This window comes from Zonotrichia albicollis, chromosome 18, assembly GCF_047830755.1.
Source record: "Zonotrichia albicollis isolate bZonAlb1 chromosome 18, bZonAlb1.hap1, whole genome shotgun sequence".
In the NCBI taxonomy this organism is placed as follows: Eukaryota; Metazoa; Chordata; class Aves; order Passeriformes; family Passerellidae; genus Zonotrichia; species Zonotrichia albicollis.
This window is the reverse complement of record NC_133836.1, coordinates 10,124,584-10,140,317: the sequence shown is the minus strand read 5'-3', so window position 1 is coordinate 10,140,317 and position 15,734 is coordinate 10,124,584. Positions and strand designations below refer to the sequence as shown.

At 51.4% G+C, this 15,734-nt stretch overlaps 1 protein-coding gene across 4 annotated transcripts in view; it reads right to left on the bottom strand.

The window, feature by feature from the left end:
* The window catches only part of SRRM4 (serine/arginine repetitive matrix 4), a 45,409-nt gene that overhangs the window by 18,022 nt on the left and 11,653 nt on the right, over window positions 1–15,734 (bottom strand). The window contains exons 2-8 of one of the 4 annotated variants that reach the window (XM_074554103.1): window positions 9,079–9,222; window positions 6,685–6,765; window positions 5,891–5,962; window positions 4,562–4,588; window positions 4,048–4,098; window positions 1,322–1,414; window positions 177–333 (exon numbers count right to left, since the gene is read on the bottom strand). In XM_074554103.1, coding sequence (XP_074410204.1) covers window positions 177–333; window positions 1,322–1,414; window positions 4,048–4,098; window positions 4,562–4,588; window positions 5,891–5,962; window positions 6,685–6,765; window positions 9,079–9,222 — 625 coding nt within the window. Of the gene's footprint in view, window positions 1–176; window positions 340–1,321; window positions 1,415–4,047; window positions 4,099–4,561; window positions 4,589–5,890; window positions 5,963–6,684; window positions 6,766–9,078; window positions 9,223–15,734 lie in introns of all 4 variants that reach the window. The other 3 variants (XM_026797167.2, XM_074554105.1, XM_074554104.1) reach the window with 3 other exon arrangements.

Below are 15,734 nucleotides of genomic sequence, written 5' to 3'. Positions count from 1 at the left end.
GTGCTGAAGGAAGGAATGACTTTACATACATTGGAAAACAGCACCATGAATTAATAATACAGTTTAACCAAGTTCGTCTAACATCACTATAATTGAGTTATAAAAATTTCATATCAGAGTTCTTGCCCAGATTCCTCTGGCTATTCAAGCAAAGAAGGACAGTGTGTAATACTTACTACTTCCTTAGAAGACAGGAAGCTGTAGAGTGGGAGGGTTTGGCTGGCTTTTTGACTGGCCTGAACCTCTGCAGAGGAGCTTCTCTTTGCTGTGATCTTTGAATGGTGCCAGGAGCGCCTTCGCCGTGTTTTACGCCCTTCCTCCCGAGACCTGGCTCTGTGCCTCCAGGAGACAGGAACACCAAAATGTTATTCCTTAGGATTGCACTAGTGCCCTTTCCCAGCTCCACACCAACCCCTGGCAGGTCTGTGCTAGGACTCTGCACATGGGAGGCTGTCCTTCCACATGACTGCTCTGTGGAGTCATGAGGGAGAGAAAAGGGATGTTTTGCTTTTCTACTTTAAAAGAAAAATAATAATTTTGCATCCAGGCTTTGGACCTTAACCTCAAATTTCAGCTCCAGTGCATGATTTTATGGTGGCTCGAGGCAAGCCATGACCTTCCTGCACCATAGAATGTTCCTATGGTGACACACCTCCAAGAGAAAACACACTCTGCTCTTGTATGAGCACCCCTCCAATTACTGATCGCATTCCTCCCCCCACTGATCTTCAGCTTTTCATAAGAAAATTCCCAGTACTTAGGAGGAATGAAGTAGGAGAGTGGGGGTGGGCTGATCAAGTGCTTTCAGAGAACATGAAAAATGAAATTATTATGTGTATAAATGACTTGCTATTGCAGCAATCCTGGGTCTAGCACCAGCATCCACTTAGCCGGCCCCAGGATGCATCTGTCATCCAGAGGAGAGATTTTAATCAGGTCAAAGACAATGACTACAGATTGCCATGGGCAAATATATTTCCATTGCTAAGACCATGTTTAAGGGTTTCCTGGGACATCAGCAGTACAAAACCCTTGGGCTGGGGAAGGGACACTAGACCGGAATCAGCTGTCATAGGCTGAGCATCAGCCATGGGGATTAGAAGTGACTTTCAGATCAAAAAGCTGCAGCCACTGCTTCCTGAGGCAAAACCCTTCCATGGCTGAGACCACAAACAGCTCAGCCCCCGGTGTGACACTGCTGCTGCCAGAATGGGCAGTGGCTGTGCACAGAGAGCCTGGGGGTCACACAGGCTGTGGCAGCCACATCCTTGAGCCCAGCGGGCAGTGCTGGGGACCCTGAGCTCGGGAGCAGTGCTGTTACCTGCTCCGGCAGCTGGGGGAGTGGGAGTCGGAGCTCTCTGAGCGAGAGTGGCAGCGCCGATGCCGATGGGATTTCCGGGTGCGCCCACGAGAGCTTTAAGAAGCAGAGAAAGAAAACCAGCATTAGGTGAGCAAGTGGGGGATGCAAGAGCCAGCAGCTGAAGGCTGAGGTCGATAATGTTCAAATCAGAAGGGAGGTATGCCTTTTAAACCGAAGAGATTGGTGTATGAAACGTGGCACAGAACATCAAGGCATGAGAAATTCTCCGTCCCTTCATCGCTGCAGTGACACCTTCCTGAGATTTCTGCTAGCATTTTACACACAAGCTATTAGAGGTTGGCTCTGTAGCATGCTGGGGGAAGATTTGTGGACAAGCATGTGGGAGTGCAGCAGCCAGCACCAAGACTTTAAAGAGCCATGTGCTTGCCTTTCATCCTGCAGCCTACCCTGTAACAGCCAGGCAACTGCCCAAGACCTTCCTGTTGCTGAGCTTCGGGGGAAGGACCATCTCTGTGTGCAACCCATCACAAAGCTCCAGCCCTCTCCCTAGTCCTTGTTAAAAAGCAGGTGCAGAAGGACGAGCTCCAAGTGATAGAGTTCACTCAGTAGCAGCCAGCCTTCCCCACCCTCTCCAGGTGGGAGCATTTAGCCAGTCCTGTGGGCAGTTCTCGTGTGTGCTGCACAAAGTACAGCTCTCCTAAGCACAGCCTGCCTTGTGCACTGCTCCTGCTTGAGAGACAGGACCAAATCCTTGGCTTCTGACAGGTGCCCAGTCACTGCTGCTGCCTTTTCTGGCAGGGCTGAGGACAGTCCTCAGCAAACTGTGTGCAGGGGACAGAGGGCTTGCTGCAGCTCCTTTGCACCACCGGGCTGTTTCTCATGGATTCCCTGGCCCTGTTACCTAAGGACTATAGTTGTTCATGCCAACAGCTGAAGTCCTGGGTGCAGAGAGCAGGGTGACATGGATGACAGGCTAGCTGCCACCTTCTGTGCCCCATCCCTCCCATCTTTGTTCACCACAGCAGTTAATTTAGGTCTGGAAGCGTTTCCATCTGCTCAGGCTGGCATGGCTGTGCCAGCAGGCAAAGCTAACTGTGGGTGAGCTGGTGGGAACAGCCTGACTTCATGGCCACACAACACAGGCTCTGACAGCACAAATACAACCTGCTTGGACAGCATTTAGCAACTTGCTGGTAGAAAAACTCAGCAAATAATTGCTTGAGAACAGCATCTCCCTTAAGACAAAAGGGCAACCTCCAGGGCAATTCCTTCAACTCTGCTTGGCTGTTTTCTTTGATGCCTTTCACACCCAATGATTCTGTTTTTCTTAAACTTGGCATTTGGGGATCCTCCTTTCTTATTTCCATACAGCTAAAATCAGCAACACTGAACATCTTTCACTCATATGGTGGATTTGTGTGAAAATCCATGTGTTTGCCCTTCACCCCCTGCACCAGTCCCTCCAATTTGTCTTCCCTTCCTGCAGAAAGGAAGGCTGGTCCTGTGTGTTTTAGATAACCAGTTGCTCGATGCAAAGATAAGTCAAAGCAGTGTGATTATAAAAAATCCTCATGGGATCCATCTGATCCACGCCTGGGAGCAAAAGATTTGCAGAAACTGGGAGTAGCTGAGCTCTGATTTGCCAGCAGAAAAATGAAGCTAAAATGCCTTGGGGCTGGTTTATCCCCCAAGAGCAATTCCAGCAGCTCTGGTTCCCTGAGGTCAGGGCACACCAGCAGGACATGGATCTTAGCTTTAACTGCATGGTTAGGCTGGGGAGATGCCTCCTTTACAGATAACCTAGGGAGCCTCTCTTTTACCACTGAGGTTTCCAGGTGCAGGGCAGCCCAGCTTGAGGGGAAACTGAGCTGAAACTGTGCCACTTAATGTGCAGAATTCTTAGTGAAAAGGAGACTGGCTTTCTGCATGCAATGGAGATGGCCTGTGAGGCAGTATCACAAGGCCCAGCAAAGCTGACCAGGGGCTCTGTGCCCAAGGTTCAGCCTCGAGACTGTTACCTTGCTCTGAAAGCAGGTCAGAAGCCACAAGTTGCAGTTCCCAGAAGACAGAGAACGAAGCGGAAAACAGAGGCAGCTTACAGTCCTGAGGAACAGTTCTTCCTTCCAGTCCTAAGGAACCCCATTTCATACCATGCCCCTCAATCATGTGCCCCACAGGACAAAGATTGTGCTCTGCTAACAATCCAGGGCTGAACCTCAAGCCCAGATTTTTGCAAACTCCATCCCCTCCAAGCAATCCCTTCTCTTCTCTTTGACCCCATTCAGATCCTTGGCTGTATTGTATCTCATGGGTAGGTCCTAATGCAACCTCCTAGAGCAGCAAACCAGGAGTTGCTGAGGCCCTTCCCATAAGGGTGTGCCAGCCTGCCCTTTTGGCAGGTCAGTGTTCAGCCTCTCATGCTGCCCCCACCAGAAAAGCTGGAGCCTTTTCTCTGGACTGGATGGACAAGACTCTGCACATCTGTGCAAGATACACAAAGTACAGAAAGAGGTGTCACAAAAGAAAGGCAGAGGAAAGCTCTCCAGCCTCTACAAGCCCTTTTCCATTCCAGCAAAACCAGAATTGCTGGTTTTAGCTTCAAAGTAATCCTGAGAAATGCTGAGAGCTGTACCGCAGGTGTTAGCTCCAGGGGCCCCACCACATCAAGCACTTCCTAGCCCCACACTGTGCAGGCAGGGCAGAGAACTCCATGAACCACTACTTACTGTTTTTTGTGTTTTCTTTCTTCCTTTCTCTTACTTTTGGGGCTTGAAGAACTAAATAAGAAATGGCTAATTAATTTGGAGATTTCTGTTCCGATAAAAAGCTGCACAATCACACAATCAATGTTACAGCTCAGTTGCCCAAGAGCATGCAGTAAAAATGAAAGGGATTCATGGTTGTCACAGCACAGGGGGTCTGAGTGCCTGCTGACAAATCTGCTTCATGGGCTTGGCCAAAACCCTCAAAGGGATCAGCCAACTTGGTGACTTTGCCTTTTTCCATAGAGAAAATGAGTATTTCTTGATAATATATACACAGATACTGGAATCAGAACTCTTCCAGTCCACACCATGGGAGTCACTGACCCCAAAACCACATGGAATGGGGGAGACCCAAGGGGATTCCACAAAGAAAAACAGAAGAAATGTCCTCTGCTCCCAATCAGTGAACATCAACCTTGAAAAGACCATTAAACTCTTATTTCTAAGGGACCACCCACACTTGCTCAACTCTTACCTGTGCCTTCTCTTCTTTGATGACAACCTGCAAGACACAAATATGTACACTGAATACAGGGTCTCACAAAATTGGAAATTTGAGTCCAAGACAATGTTAAGGCTCAGACTGAGCACTGAGAAAAGGCCTCATTCAGCAGCTGAGCAGAATGGTCCTGACTCTCCTTTAGGCAGCTGGTGAGGGAGCAGCTAAAAAATACTGGTTTGCAGTATTTCCCTACAAGTAACTGAGAACATAGTCCTCAGGATAACAAGTCTTTAGAGAGATCAGATACATCCCCTATCTCTGGTGGGTCCTTTTTCTCTGCTACTGCCTCCAGTTTTGCACTGCATGTAGAGGTGGGTCCATTCCCTGGTTATCTGTATGAAAGACCAAATAGCAGTCAAGGGAAAAATCCTCTCTGTGTAACTCCAGAGCAGCCTCACAGCCAAACCAGCATCATGGCTCTGTCTTGCCTCCTGGAGCACCATTGGGATGACATAGGACACACCTAAATGGCTACCAAGGGTTCAAAGCCAGAGTCTCTGACCCAGGACTTCCATCAGAAGATGGCATCCACAAAAGAGCATAAGAATTCCTCTTTGGGAAGAAAGTCTTTTAGAGAAGTTCCTATATCTTTGTCTCTCCTTCTCCCTTGCTCTTTGGAGATTCAAGCTCTACTTTTCACCCTGTTATTCACTTTTGGTAGCTTCTCTCTTTGGTTCAATATATTATAAATACATGAACCTTCTTAGGGAGATGGAATCCACTGTTCTCGTCAAATATTGGTTTAACAGCTGAGAGAAAACAGTGAAATATTTGCAATTTTAAAATTTAATCATGCTCTTTGAATTAAAAATGGACTTCAGAGGGGAAGGTGGAAACAGTCACTGGGGCTGGGAGAGGAGATTGGGATGTGGGTGTGGGGAGTTGGTCTGAGCCATTTTCTGGTCCTGACACTCTCTGCAGGCTGGGGAGGGCTGGGGAGGAAGGGATGGGAACCAGCACAAGCCCTGAGCACTGATCCCACTGGCATTCCAGAGCATGGACACATGTGAATAGGACAGCAAGGACAGCAGGCTGAGGCTCCACAGACCTCTCAGTGATTTGGCTTGTCCACCTCTGTGTCCCCACAGCCCAACAGTTCACATTTCTCTGTTTGCACTGGCTGGACACCCCATTCCATGCCCTCCTAGCCCAGAGGGACTCAGGCTATGCCTCCTCTTGGCAGTGCTCAGAGCCTCACACCTCTCTGCCCACTGGGACCAACAGCTGCCCAGGCCACAGTGCCTTCCACCCCTTCTCCAAACACCCATCCAAAAGCCATTGCATCTTCAAGGAAAAAAATACCTGGTTTTTTTTCGCTTCTTGGAGCTTTTCTTCTTCTTCTTCTTCACAGGTGAAGGGCTGTAGGAGGGAGACCTGAGGGAGGACAGAGACGCATTAGGGACTACAGGGCTGCTCACAGCCTTGCTGGCCACCCCAACACTCACCCCACTAGCAGTGGCATCTCCAGGGCAGAGAGTGGCTGGGGGTCCTGGTAGGAGCAGGATGGGTCGAGGGATGGACTCAGGGATGAGCCTCAACCCAACTCTGCTGCCCTGAGGGGAGGGCGAGAAGATGGCGGCTCCTCCCTGGGCTGTGGAAGCCCCAGGCCTCACTCCTCCATCTTACACTGACCCTTTCCCCTCATACCCAGCCAAGGGCTGGCCTTCCTGTCCCTCACACTGCCATGGCTCCCTCATACCCAGCCAAGAACTGCCTTGCTTGGCCCCTCATGACACCATGGCTGCCTCATGATGCTCTTCCCTCACACCCAGCCAAGGGCTGCCCTGCCTGTCCCCTACCACCACCATGGCTCCCTCATGACACTCTCCCCTCACATCCAGCTAAGGACTGCCCTGTCTGTCCCTCACACCACCATGGCTCTCTCATGACCCTCTTCCCTCACATCCAGCCAATAGCTGGCCTGTGTGTCCCTCATGCCGCCATGGCTCCCTCATGCCACCATGGCTCCCTCACACCCAGCCAAGGGCTGCCCTGTGTGTCCCCTCACACCGCCATGGCTCCCTCATGATCCCCCTCTCTCACACCCAGCCAAGGGCTGCCCTGTGTGTCCCCTCACACCGCCATGGCTCTCTCACCTCCTTCTCTTCTTGCGGCCAGATTTCTTTTTCTTCTTCTTCCCCCGAGCTGGCAGTGGCCGCTCCCCATCACACGAAGGGCTGAGGATGGGGGACAAGACCCAATAAACATTAAAAATAATAAAAATAAACCCTGAATGGGCTCACATGGGACTCTCTGGCATCGCCACCTCAGGGACATGGGCCAGCAAGGTCAGTGTTCATGGTGGGTGTGGGTGTTGCCTCATTACCCTCTAACGAATTATTTAGTCACAGTTTAAACAAACTGTCTAACAGAGATATAACAAGACAGCTCCACCACAGCAATGCTGATTATCTAAAACATGTTTGCTGAGGTTAACGACTCCAAAACAGATTTATAGGTTTTGTTGCTCTTTGTAAATATGCTTTAAATAATTAATTGGCATTTAATTTGCATACAGTAATTATTGCAACCAGATGCATCTAACTATAATAAAGACTTGACATGTGTTAAGTAGCAATTGATTAGAAATATATATATATTTATTGAGACACTATGGTAATTGAAGGAGATATGCATCTCTTATACAGTTGTTAAACCTTGAAAATAAACCCTCCTGCAAATTAATTTCTTCTTTAAACATATGATGCTGAATCGTGTTATGTTTCAAAGAAAAGCAAATACCGTGGTTAATTAATTCAGAGTATTGGGCTGAAAAAAAATGACAGATACTCTGTGGCTACTCATTAACTAAAGCAAATGCTTGTAAAGACAGAGGCAGCTGGTGGCATCCCTAAATCAGCCCAAATCAGCCATGTGCATCTCCAAACAGATCCACCGGTCCAAAAGGATCCAGGACCAAGGTTTGTGGGGGCACAGTGAGCTCCCCAGGGCCTCTGAAAAATCACTGAAGGTGCTGGGTTTGTGCCTCAGTTTCCTCACTTCCCATCCTGCCCCTGGGAATAGCCAGGAGCAAGGGATGGGTAGAAGCAGCCCTACAGCTGGAAAATGCTGTGAGATCTTCACTACAAAACAGGCTAGAAATTGAGCAGTTTTGTGCAGCAAGAACAAACATTATTGCTAATGAAAGTACTAATGCAGAGCAAACGACACTTTGGGGGGGGACACTCAGACTCCACCACCCCGACAACACTTGATCATCCAGGGCTTGAATTACCACTGAAATTACATATCATAAAAACTCAATTGCTTAGTGCTTTTAATACACTTTGGGAAAAAAAAAAATAAAAGCTCTGCAAAATGAAACTGCAGGCTAATGCTTCAGTTGTGAGCTGTGAATAATGAGTGCTTCTGGTGCAGTAAATTCAGTGTGCAAGCACGGCATGGCCCCATGGAGCACCCACATCCTCCTCCTCACTGCTCCTCCCAAGGATTTCACGGATCAGCAGCAGGATGTGGCACACCTTGGTGGCCCTTCCACCTCCCTGCAGACAGAAATCTGCATTTTCCAGGATGTCTCATTGTCACTGAGCTCAGACACCTGCCCAAAGACACCCAGGGACACGGCTGGGCACTGCCACAGCCACAGGAGAGCAACATCTGGCCATGCAGCCCCAGGCACTTTCTGCAGAGCCCTTCTCCCTCTCCCCACATAAAGTCTTTTGTCTTTGATGTGGCAGCTTTCTCCCGTGCACTGATCTGACTTCAATTGTTCCTCCGTGATAATAATCAAAGTCTAATTAAAAGTGTGCTTTAGATTATTGTTCTGGTTGGCCTGAAATCTGAAGATATGAAATGTGCTTTCTTGCTTTTTCTTTCCTGCATCTTTAACTGAGCAGAGAGGCTTTAATCCCAGAGACGGTTGAGCAGGCAGGGCTCCGAGACCCCAGCTGCTTCATTTACAACGTTTCATTCATTTTTCTCCTCTCAAGTGGTCAGGGACTAACGACAAGCTGATAACGAGGCTGTGTCCTAATGAAGGCAGTGCTGCTGAGCTGATCTAGCATGGGGAGAGGGGAATTGCTCAGGGCGATTCCCAGCAGACCTGGCAGGCAGAGGAGCGCTGGCAGGCCTTGGAAGACTCTGAAGGAGGCTGTAGGAGCATGCCTTGGAGTAGAAACAAACTGCAGGTTTGTCCCTGCAAGCTCACACAGAGATTTCACGCGATTGCACACATTTTCTGTTCACACACACAGAGCCATTGAAGCCACCCCCAGCTCTCACAGACCCCAGAGGGGCTGAGCAAACATCCACAGACACCTCCCCTGCCACCCTCCATGTCCCAGGGTGGCCCTGCTGATGGCCCTGGCTCCTACATGCGGTGCCATGGTCCCATCTGTCCCTCCCCTGCCACCCCAAGGTGACCCTGCTGACAGCCCTGGCTTGTACCTGTCGTGGCTATGATCCCCTCTGTCCCTCCCCTGCCACCCACCGTGTCCCAGGGTGGCCCTGCTGATGTCCCTGGCTCGTACCTGCGTGACCTGCGGTGGCCGTGGTCCCGTCTGTCCCTCCCCTTGGCACAGCCATTGGTGCTGGCAGGCTCCCTGACCACGCAGCTGCTCAGCTTCTCGGGCCGTCTGTCCTCCGCAGGGTACGGCAGGCAGCTGAGCGTCCCACTGCCGGGGTAAGAGGTGACAAAGAGCCATCAGGAGCCGTGCCTTCAGCTGGGGCCATTCCCCACATCCTGGGGAATCTCCTTTTGCAGGCAGGAGCCGTGCAGCTGGGAAGGAGAGCTGCGGGTTGCTCTCAGTGCTCCCACAGGGCTCTGGAATGCCCCATTCCCAAGCCAAGCTGCACCCCAGCCCAGGCATGCTCTGCTCATTCTCCAGGCAGAGATGCCACGAGCATCGTGCAGCTGGACAGCACAGGGCCAGATCCAATCCAATGGGAACAAAAGCCTGGAGCCAGTCAGGACATCTTTGTCTTCACTGTGGAGTTTAGATCACTAGCTCTGCAGAGACAGCACAGATTTTGCACTCCAATAGGAAAAAAATCCAAAATCCTTTCCCATTTCAAATGTAGTTTTCTCAGCCTGCTAATGCCTCAAAAACACCTTGCCACACATCCTCATCCTTGACTGGCAGCAAACATCCTACAAAAAAGGTGCTGGGCTTATGAACACACCTGGTCCTGCTGACAGCTCAACCTTGAGAACCTGGGACAGCCCAGCAGAGTTAAGGGGAACCACCTGGGCCAGGTCAGTGCCTTAAAGAGCCCTGGGAGCTGGCAAGGAGCAGAGCAAAGGCAGGGAAAGCCTGGAGGCAGTGGTTTCTAAGAAACACTGGGGTTTGTGCAAGCTGAAATGGAGAAAAGAAGCTGCTGAATGGAGAAAACAAACCCAAACAAGTCTGCGTGCAGACACTCAGGAGGAAAGTAAATAGGTTTCTAGGCCCCGCACATATTTATTTCAAAGAATGAAAAGATTAATGAAAAGCCATAAACCATCCCCAGCAGGGGTGCTGAAGACGCTGGGGTTTAGTGTCATCCAGAGCATTATGGAATTGATAAAGCAAATGTGGGCATGTCCAGGCCCAGCCAGGCTGTGGGGTGATACCCAGGGGAGGCTGGGCTCATCTGGCACTAAAAGGGTCCCCATTTCTTCCAATTACCATTTTAAAACCAATCCCAGGACTGGGCTGTGGGTGCTACTTTAGGGTCAGCTCTGCAAGTCCCATGGCTGTGTCTGTCACCAGGCCGGCCTCCTCTCCTTGGAAAGCAGCACTCTGGAGCCCTCAGGCCATGTGGCTCCCAGCAGAGCAGGGGGAGGCTGGGATGTCCCCCTGCCAGCCCTGCAGCCACACTGAAAGATGCTCTGGCTGCAGAGACCACCACAGCCATCACACATGGGCTGTGGAGACAGCAACAAGGGCCAGGGCCAGGTGTGTGCTGCACATTAAGCATTAAGGTTAAGTGGGGGCAAGAGAGTGGTTAAAGAGCAATGGCACGTTAAAAAAGCCCCAGTTAGGCATGGCCAGAGCTTTGCATGCCCCAGGGAACCTCCTGCTGCCTGCCTCAGCCATGAATAACACTCCTTGGGGTTGGAATTGGCACAGGAGCATCTGCAGATGGGTCACCCCTCTCTTCCCACCTGTGTTTTCTCTCTCAACAAGTATCCACTTTCTCTAACAGCCAGCTCCTCCTTGGAGCCCATTTTGTAATGCCTTAACATTTAAGGATATGCACAGCCAAATAAAAGGGACAGGGATCAGTGGGGAGAAGCTGGGTGAAATGTTTCTGGCCTAGAACATGCTGGAGGTGAATAATCCCTCTTGCTTTAAAAAGTCTGTAATAAATCCCACAGTTGCTTCCCAACATCTCCATTATTTTTAACCATCCAGGAAGCTACATGGTTAATCATTTTCTGTGTGCCAGCTAATTGGCTTGTGGCCTTTCCCAAACCCCTTTTAAGAGCAGCCTTCTGAGGCTCAATCATTAGGATCCATTAAAAACGTCCCCAAATTAATGACCTGTGCAAAGCCTGAGCTGGATGCACTCCAGCAGCAGAGGCAGGGGAGATCCTCCCCAGGCTGGCAGCAGGCTGGAACACCAGTGCCAGGACCCGGGCACAGCAGGTGACATCCTTGTCACCCAGCCTCTAATGGGATTTCCAGGTCCTGGGGTCAAAACATATTGGCCTCGAGGCAATCAAGGACTGCTGTCCTGCAATGTGCCAGGAGCCATTTCTTCTGGGCTTGGAAGTAATTATTGATGGAAATAATTATTCTCCAATTCCATCAAAGGCTGGCTTCCATTCAACCAAATGTTCTCCTCTGATGGATGCTGAGAGTCACTAATGCTTTAAACTGGCTGGTAATCCCCTGGCATGGAGCTCCATAGACATTGATTGAAAACATTGATTGAAAATATATATATATAAAAAAAAACCATTTTCTTTTCTTATTGTCTTTCGTGTCTTTCATGACTGATATAAAAGTGATGCAGTTTGGTGTGAATGATCTCTGTGGCCTCCAAGGAGGGATTATCACACCCTCCCTGCTGTTTGTGCCTGCAGCAGAAAAGAAGAAGCCTCTGTGGGTGTTTGTGCTGGAGCTGGCCCAGGGAGAGCAGCGGGGATGCTCGGCAGGATGCTGCTGGGAGCACGGGGCTCACTCAGCCCAGGGGCTGTGCCAGGGGAGGCAGGAGGGTGCCCTGCTGGGGGGCAGCACTGTCCCAGCACTCCTAGTGAAGCACACAGCCTCTTTCCCTCTCTTTGCTTTGTTTGGCTGTATGTTTGTCCCTAAGGATGCACTCAGTCCTGGCCACGGGCAGGCAGACCAGGACAAGGCAGCTGCCCACCCATCCCACCTGCCCTCCAAGCTTCTCCATTTCTACTTGGCAATTTGATCACTTGCACTTGTTTTTCTCTTCCCTTTCTTTCTCCTGTGCAGAAACCCAGCCTGTCCATCAGACCTGTGCAGAAGCAGCACAGCTGCTCCTGATGGGAGATCCCCCACCCCAGAGCAGGGCACCTGTGTGCTGCCTGCCCCCCATTCACTGCAGAACATGCCCTGTGCAACCACCCACCACAGCTGGCTCATCCTGTCCCTTCCCATCCCAGCAGTCTCTGGTCCAGGAGGGGTTTTTGGGCTCATGGCAAATTTTGCCAATGCTGCAGTGGCTGGAAGAGAAGCAGCAGGCACACAGTGCCCTCAGCACAAGCCTCTCCCAGCCCAGCTTGCCCACCTCCATAGTGTGGTGTCAGATTTGGGCTCTCCTATGTATTCCCTCTCTAACAGAACGTGTTGGCAGCAGAGGGTCATGATCTACTGCCTACCCCAATACAAGTGATGCAGGAAAGGTCACTGCTGGGAAGGAACCCAACATCCCTTATTTGAAGGTGGATGAAACCACCGTAAAGCACTGTGGCCACATGGAGGAGAAGGGATGGGTGGCTCTTTGCTGCTGGCAGTGCCCTGAGGCCAAGCCCACTCTGCCTCCCTTGCCTGGGGAAGGGATGTGACCCCCAGTGTGTGGGGATACCATGGAGAGCAGCTAATGCCTGCCCTTGCCCACAGACAGATCCTGGCACTGCCCACAGAGGACAGGACAAAGGCACAAACCACTGGCTGCCTCAGGGAGCAAACTCCCAAACCATGCCCATCTCTCCATCATGGGCTGCCGTGCTGCCTGCCACAGCCAATGCCATCTCATCAGGCCATGGCATGTGGCACTTGGTGACGCAGGCTGCTCGGGGAGCTGAGCCCAGTGACACCCCCAGCCCGCAGTGACAGCACTCAGGGGGCTTTGCTGTGCACTTGACATTCCCTGGGTGCTGCCATCCCCTGCCCACAGGCTCCCGTGTCCCAGCCCAGCTCCCCTGGCCCTGCAGCTGCCTCCTGCCACAAGCCTTCCATCAATCAGCCTTTCCCTCCAGTAACTCATCTCAAGAGGAGACAAAAGCAGGAAAATTGTCTCCCTGTGACCTTTCAGCTGCCAGACTGTGACACCAGACCATCTCCCCACTCAATTGTGTAGTCCCTCACCTCCACGGGATGGACCCCAGCAGTTCCAGCTGTCAATGGCCTTGTGCAGCCCCTGTGTCCTTCCCAGCTGCCCTGCAAGCAGCAGTGTAAGCAAACTGGGGCTGGACCATGCTAACCAAGCAGTTTTTGGGGATTTTTTTATCCTTTATTTTCCTTTGCACATGCAGCTGGGTTGGGTGCTGGATGCAGAAGCACTTCAGAGGCCCTGGGCACTGAGTGCACTTGGCAGACCTGCACTGGCAGCATTTCCAAGGTCATAGGATTTGGGATAACCAATACAGAAACTTTACTACATTCCCTGCTTCAGCCCTAGCTGCCTTCATGCTCCCATCATCTCTACACCCCTCAGTGAAAAGGCAGGAGCAGCTTCAGCCAACCAAACCCCCCAGAGAAAAAAGGCTAAAACATCTCTGATGAGCCTAAAAGCTGTGAATGTTTCACTGGTATTGAATGATGAAGGATGGACACCTTGCCTGGAACTGGGAACATCAGGATATGGCATCCTGAGGGGAGGCTGGAGAAACTCCTGTGCCTGCAGCTACTTGCACCAGCTCCTTTAACAAACAAAAAGTGCATGGACAGGTAACAGAATATCCCATCCTTCATCTCCTTTCCTCACCTGGAGGTTTTGGCTGTGCAAGAGCGGGCAGTGGTGGGTCAGGATCCCTGCTCTCCCACATCCCTGCACTCTCTGCCACAGCCACATCACGTTGTGCTCCTGCCCTGGGCTCTAGTGAGGGTGATCTGAGCTGCTCAAAGTGTTTCTAAAATCCACCCTTTGGGCTGAGAAGCTTTTTGGCACCGGCAAAATGAGCCTGTGATTTTGTCTCTTGCTCTCTGGCTTTGCTTATCTGATTGAAAAAGAAAATGCTCAGACCATTCCCTTGTCCCCCGAGACGGAGGGGACAGAAAAGACTGTCATAAAGACATTTCCCAGCAAAACCTCCAGCAGATGTGTTTATGTAAAGCTCTTTGAAATAAGCACTAAAAATACCTCTTCAAAATTAGGAGATGGGGAATATTGTGAGTGCTTCCCACAAGCACTCACACACACACACAAACACCCGAGGCAGGTTCTTTGCCCACCTCATTCAACCCGTTATTATTAGTGCAGCAGGAGCCCTGCAGTTTGTTATTGAAAATTATAATAGCAAATCACCGAGATATTTTCCTTGATTACACAGACTCCAAGCCAGTTCAATTTTAATCTTCTCCCTGCTATTTTTTTCCTGTGTATCAGCAGAGGCACCAGCTGCAGAAAGACACGTGGGTTTCTTGAGGCAGTTCAAACGCACAAGAGAAACACAATTCTGTACTATACATTTTTCATAAGATTTTTGCCAGTTGTGACTCTCCTCCCCCTCCTGCTCCTGGGAACCCTGTGTCCTGGCACAAGCCTGGATGCGGCTCCTTTTCCTTCTTGCACTCCAGAAAAGGTTTAACGACCGCTCTCGGCACATCCCGGGCCAAAAAAGCAGCTTGGCTCTTTCTTTTCCAGCAGTTGATTTGCTATGCATGGCTGGATCAGAACAGAGGAGCTTCCCCGCTGGAGGAGGCCCCGCTGGCGGCGCAGGATCAGTGCCAGATGCTCCGGGGGATGCTGAGAGAGGGCAGCCCGCGGAGAGGGCTCTGTGCCGGGCACCAGCTGCCAGCGGCTCCTGGGGATGGACCATCCCTGCACAGGGAAAGCTCCACGGGGAAAGCCGTGCCTCTGTGAATCGCCTTCTTAGGCATTCTCGGTGGGCACAGCCTCTCCCCGCTCTCCACGGCTCGGTCTCCTCCTCCCCAAGGAGCCCCATCGCTGTCCCCCTTCCTTGCAGCGCTCCGTGTCCCTTTCCCTCGCTTCCAGCGACCCAGGATGGCTCTGCTGACTGCCTGCCAGCGATAACAGCGAGAAACCTGAGGAATACGGCACATGGTCACATTGTTTCTAAAGAAAACCTGGCCCGCTGCCCCATCTCGAAGGGTTCCTGCGGCATCTTGTGCCTCCCACGCTGCCGGCTCGGCTCGGGGTCCCCGCGGAGCTTCCTGCCCGTCTGCACCTGCACACTGCCCGGCTCTCGGGGGGACAATCCTGTGCCTTTCCTGTCCTCAGATCCTCCTCCTTACACAAACACCCTGCGGGCGCCCATGCCTGTACAGCAGCCAGTTTTCTCCTCCATCAGGAAGCACGACAAGGGCTTTGGTTGTTTCAGGTGCCCGCAAATGCAGATGGACATGCGGACGTGCTGCCCCATGGCACAGCGATCTGGCACATCACTGATCCATGGCATAACCCTGAGCCATGTTTTGGGGGACACCAGGCTCCTGGGTGACCCAGCGGTCTGGGGCTGAGAGATTATGCTAAACCACACCATAACCCCACAGCCATTCTCCTCCCAGCACTCCCGGCTCCTCTCCTTGCCATCACCCCAGGCAGCCTGCAGCAGAGGTGAGCTGACAGCCAGGCATGGGGGCAACCTGGAATAGCCCTTGCAAAGCTTGGGGTAAGGAAAAGTCTGGATCTGAGCTCATTTCCCATGAAACACTTGCCCACGAGCAGCAAAGGGTACAACCAAGCTGGGCAAAGGTCAGGACCAAGGGGCTGGGAGGGAGCCCAGAGGCTGTGGTTGGGCATTTCTCAACACAGCACGGGGAGCCAGAAG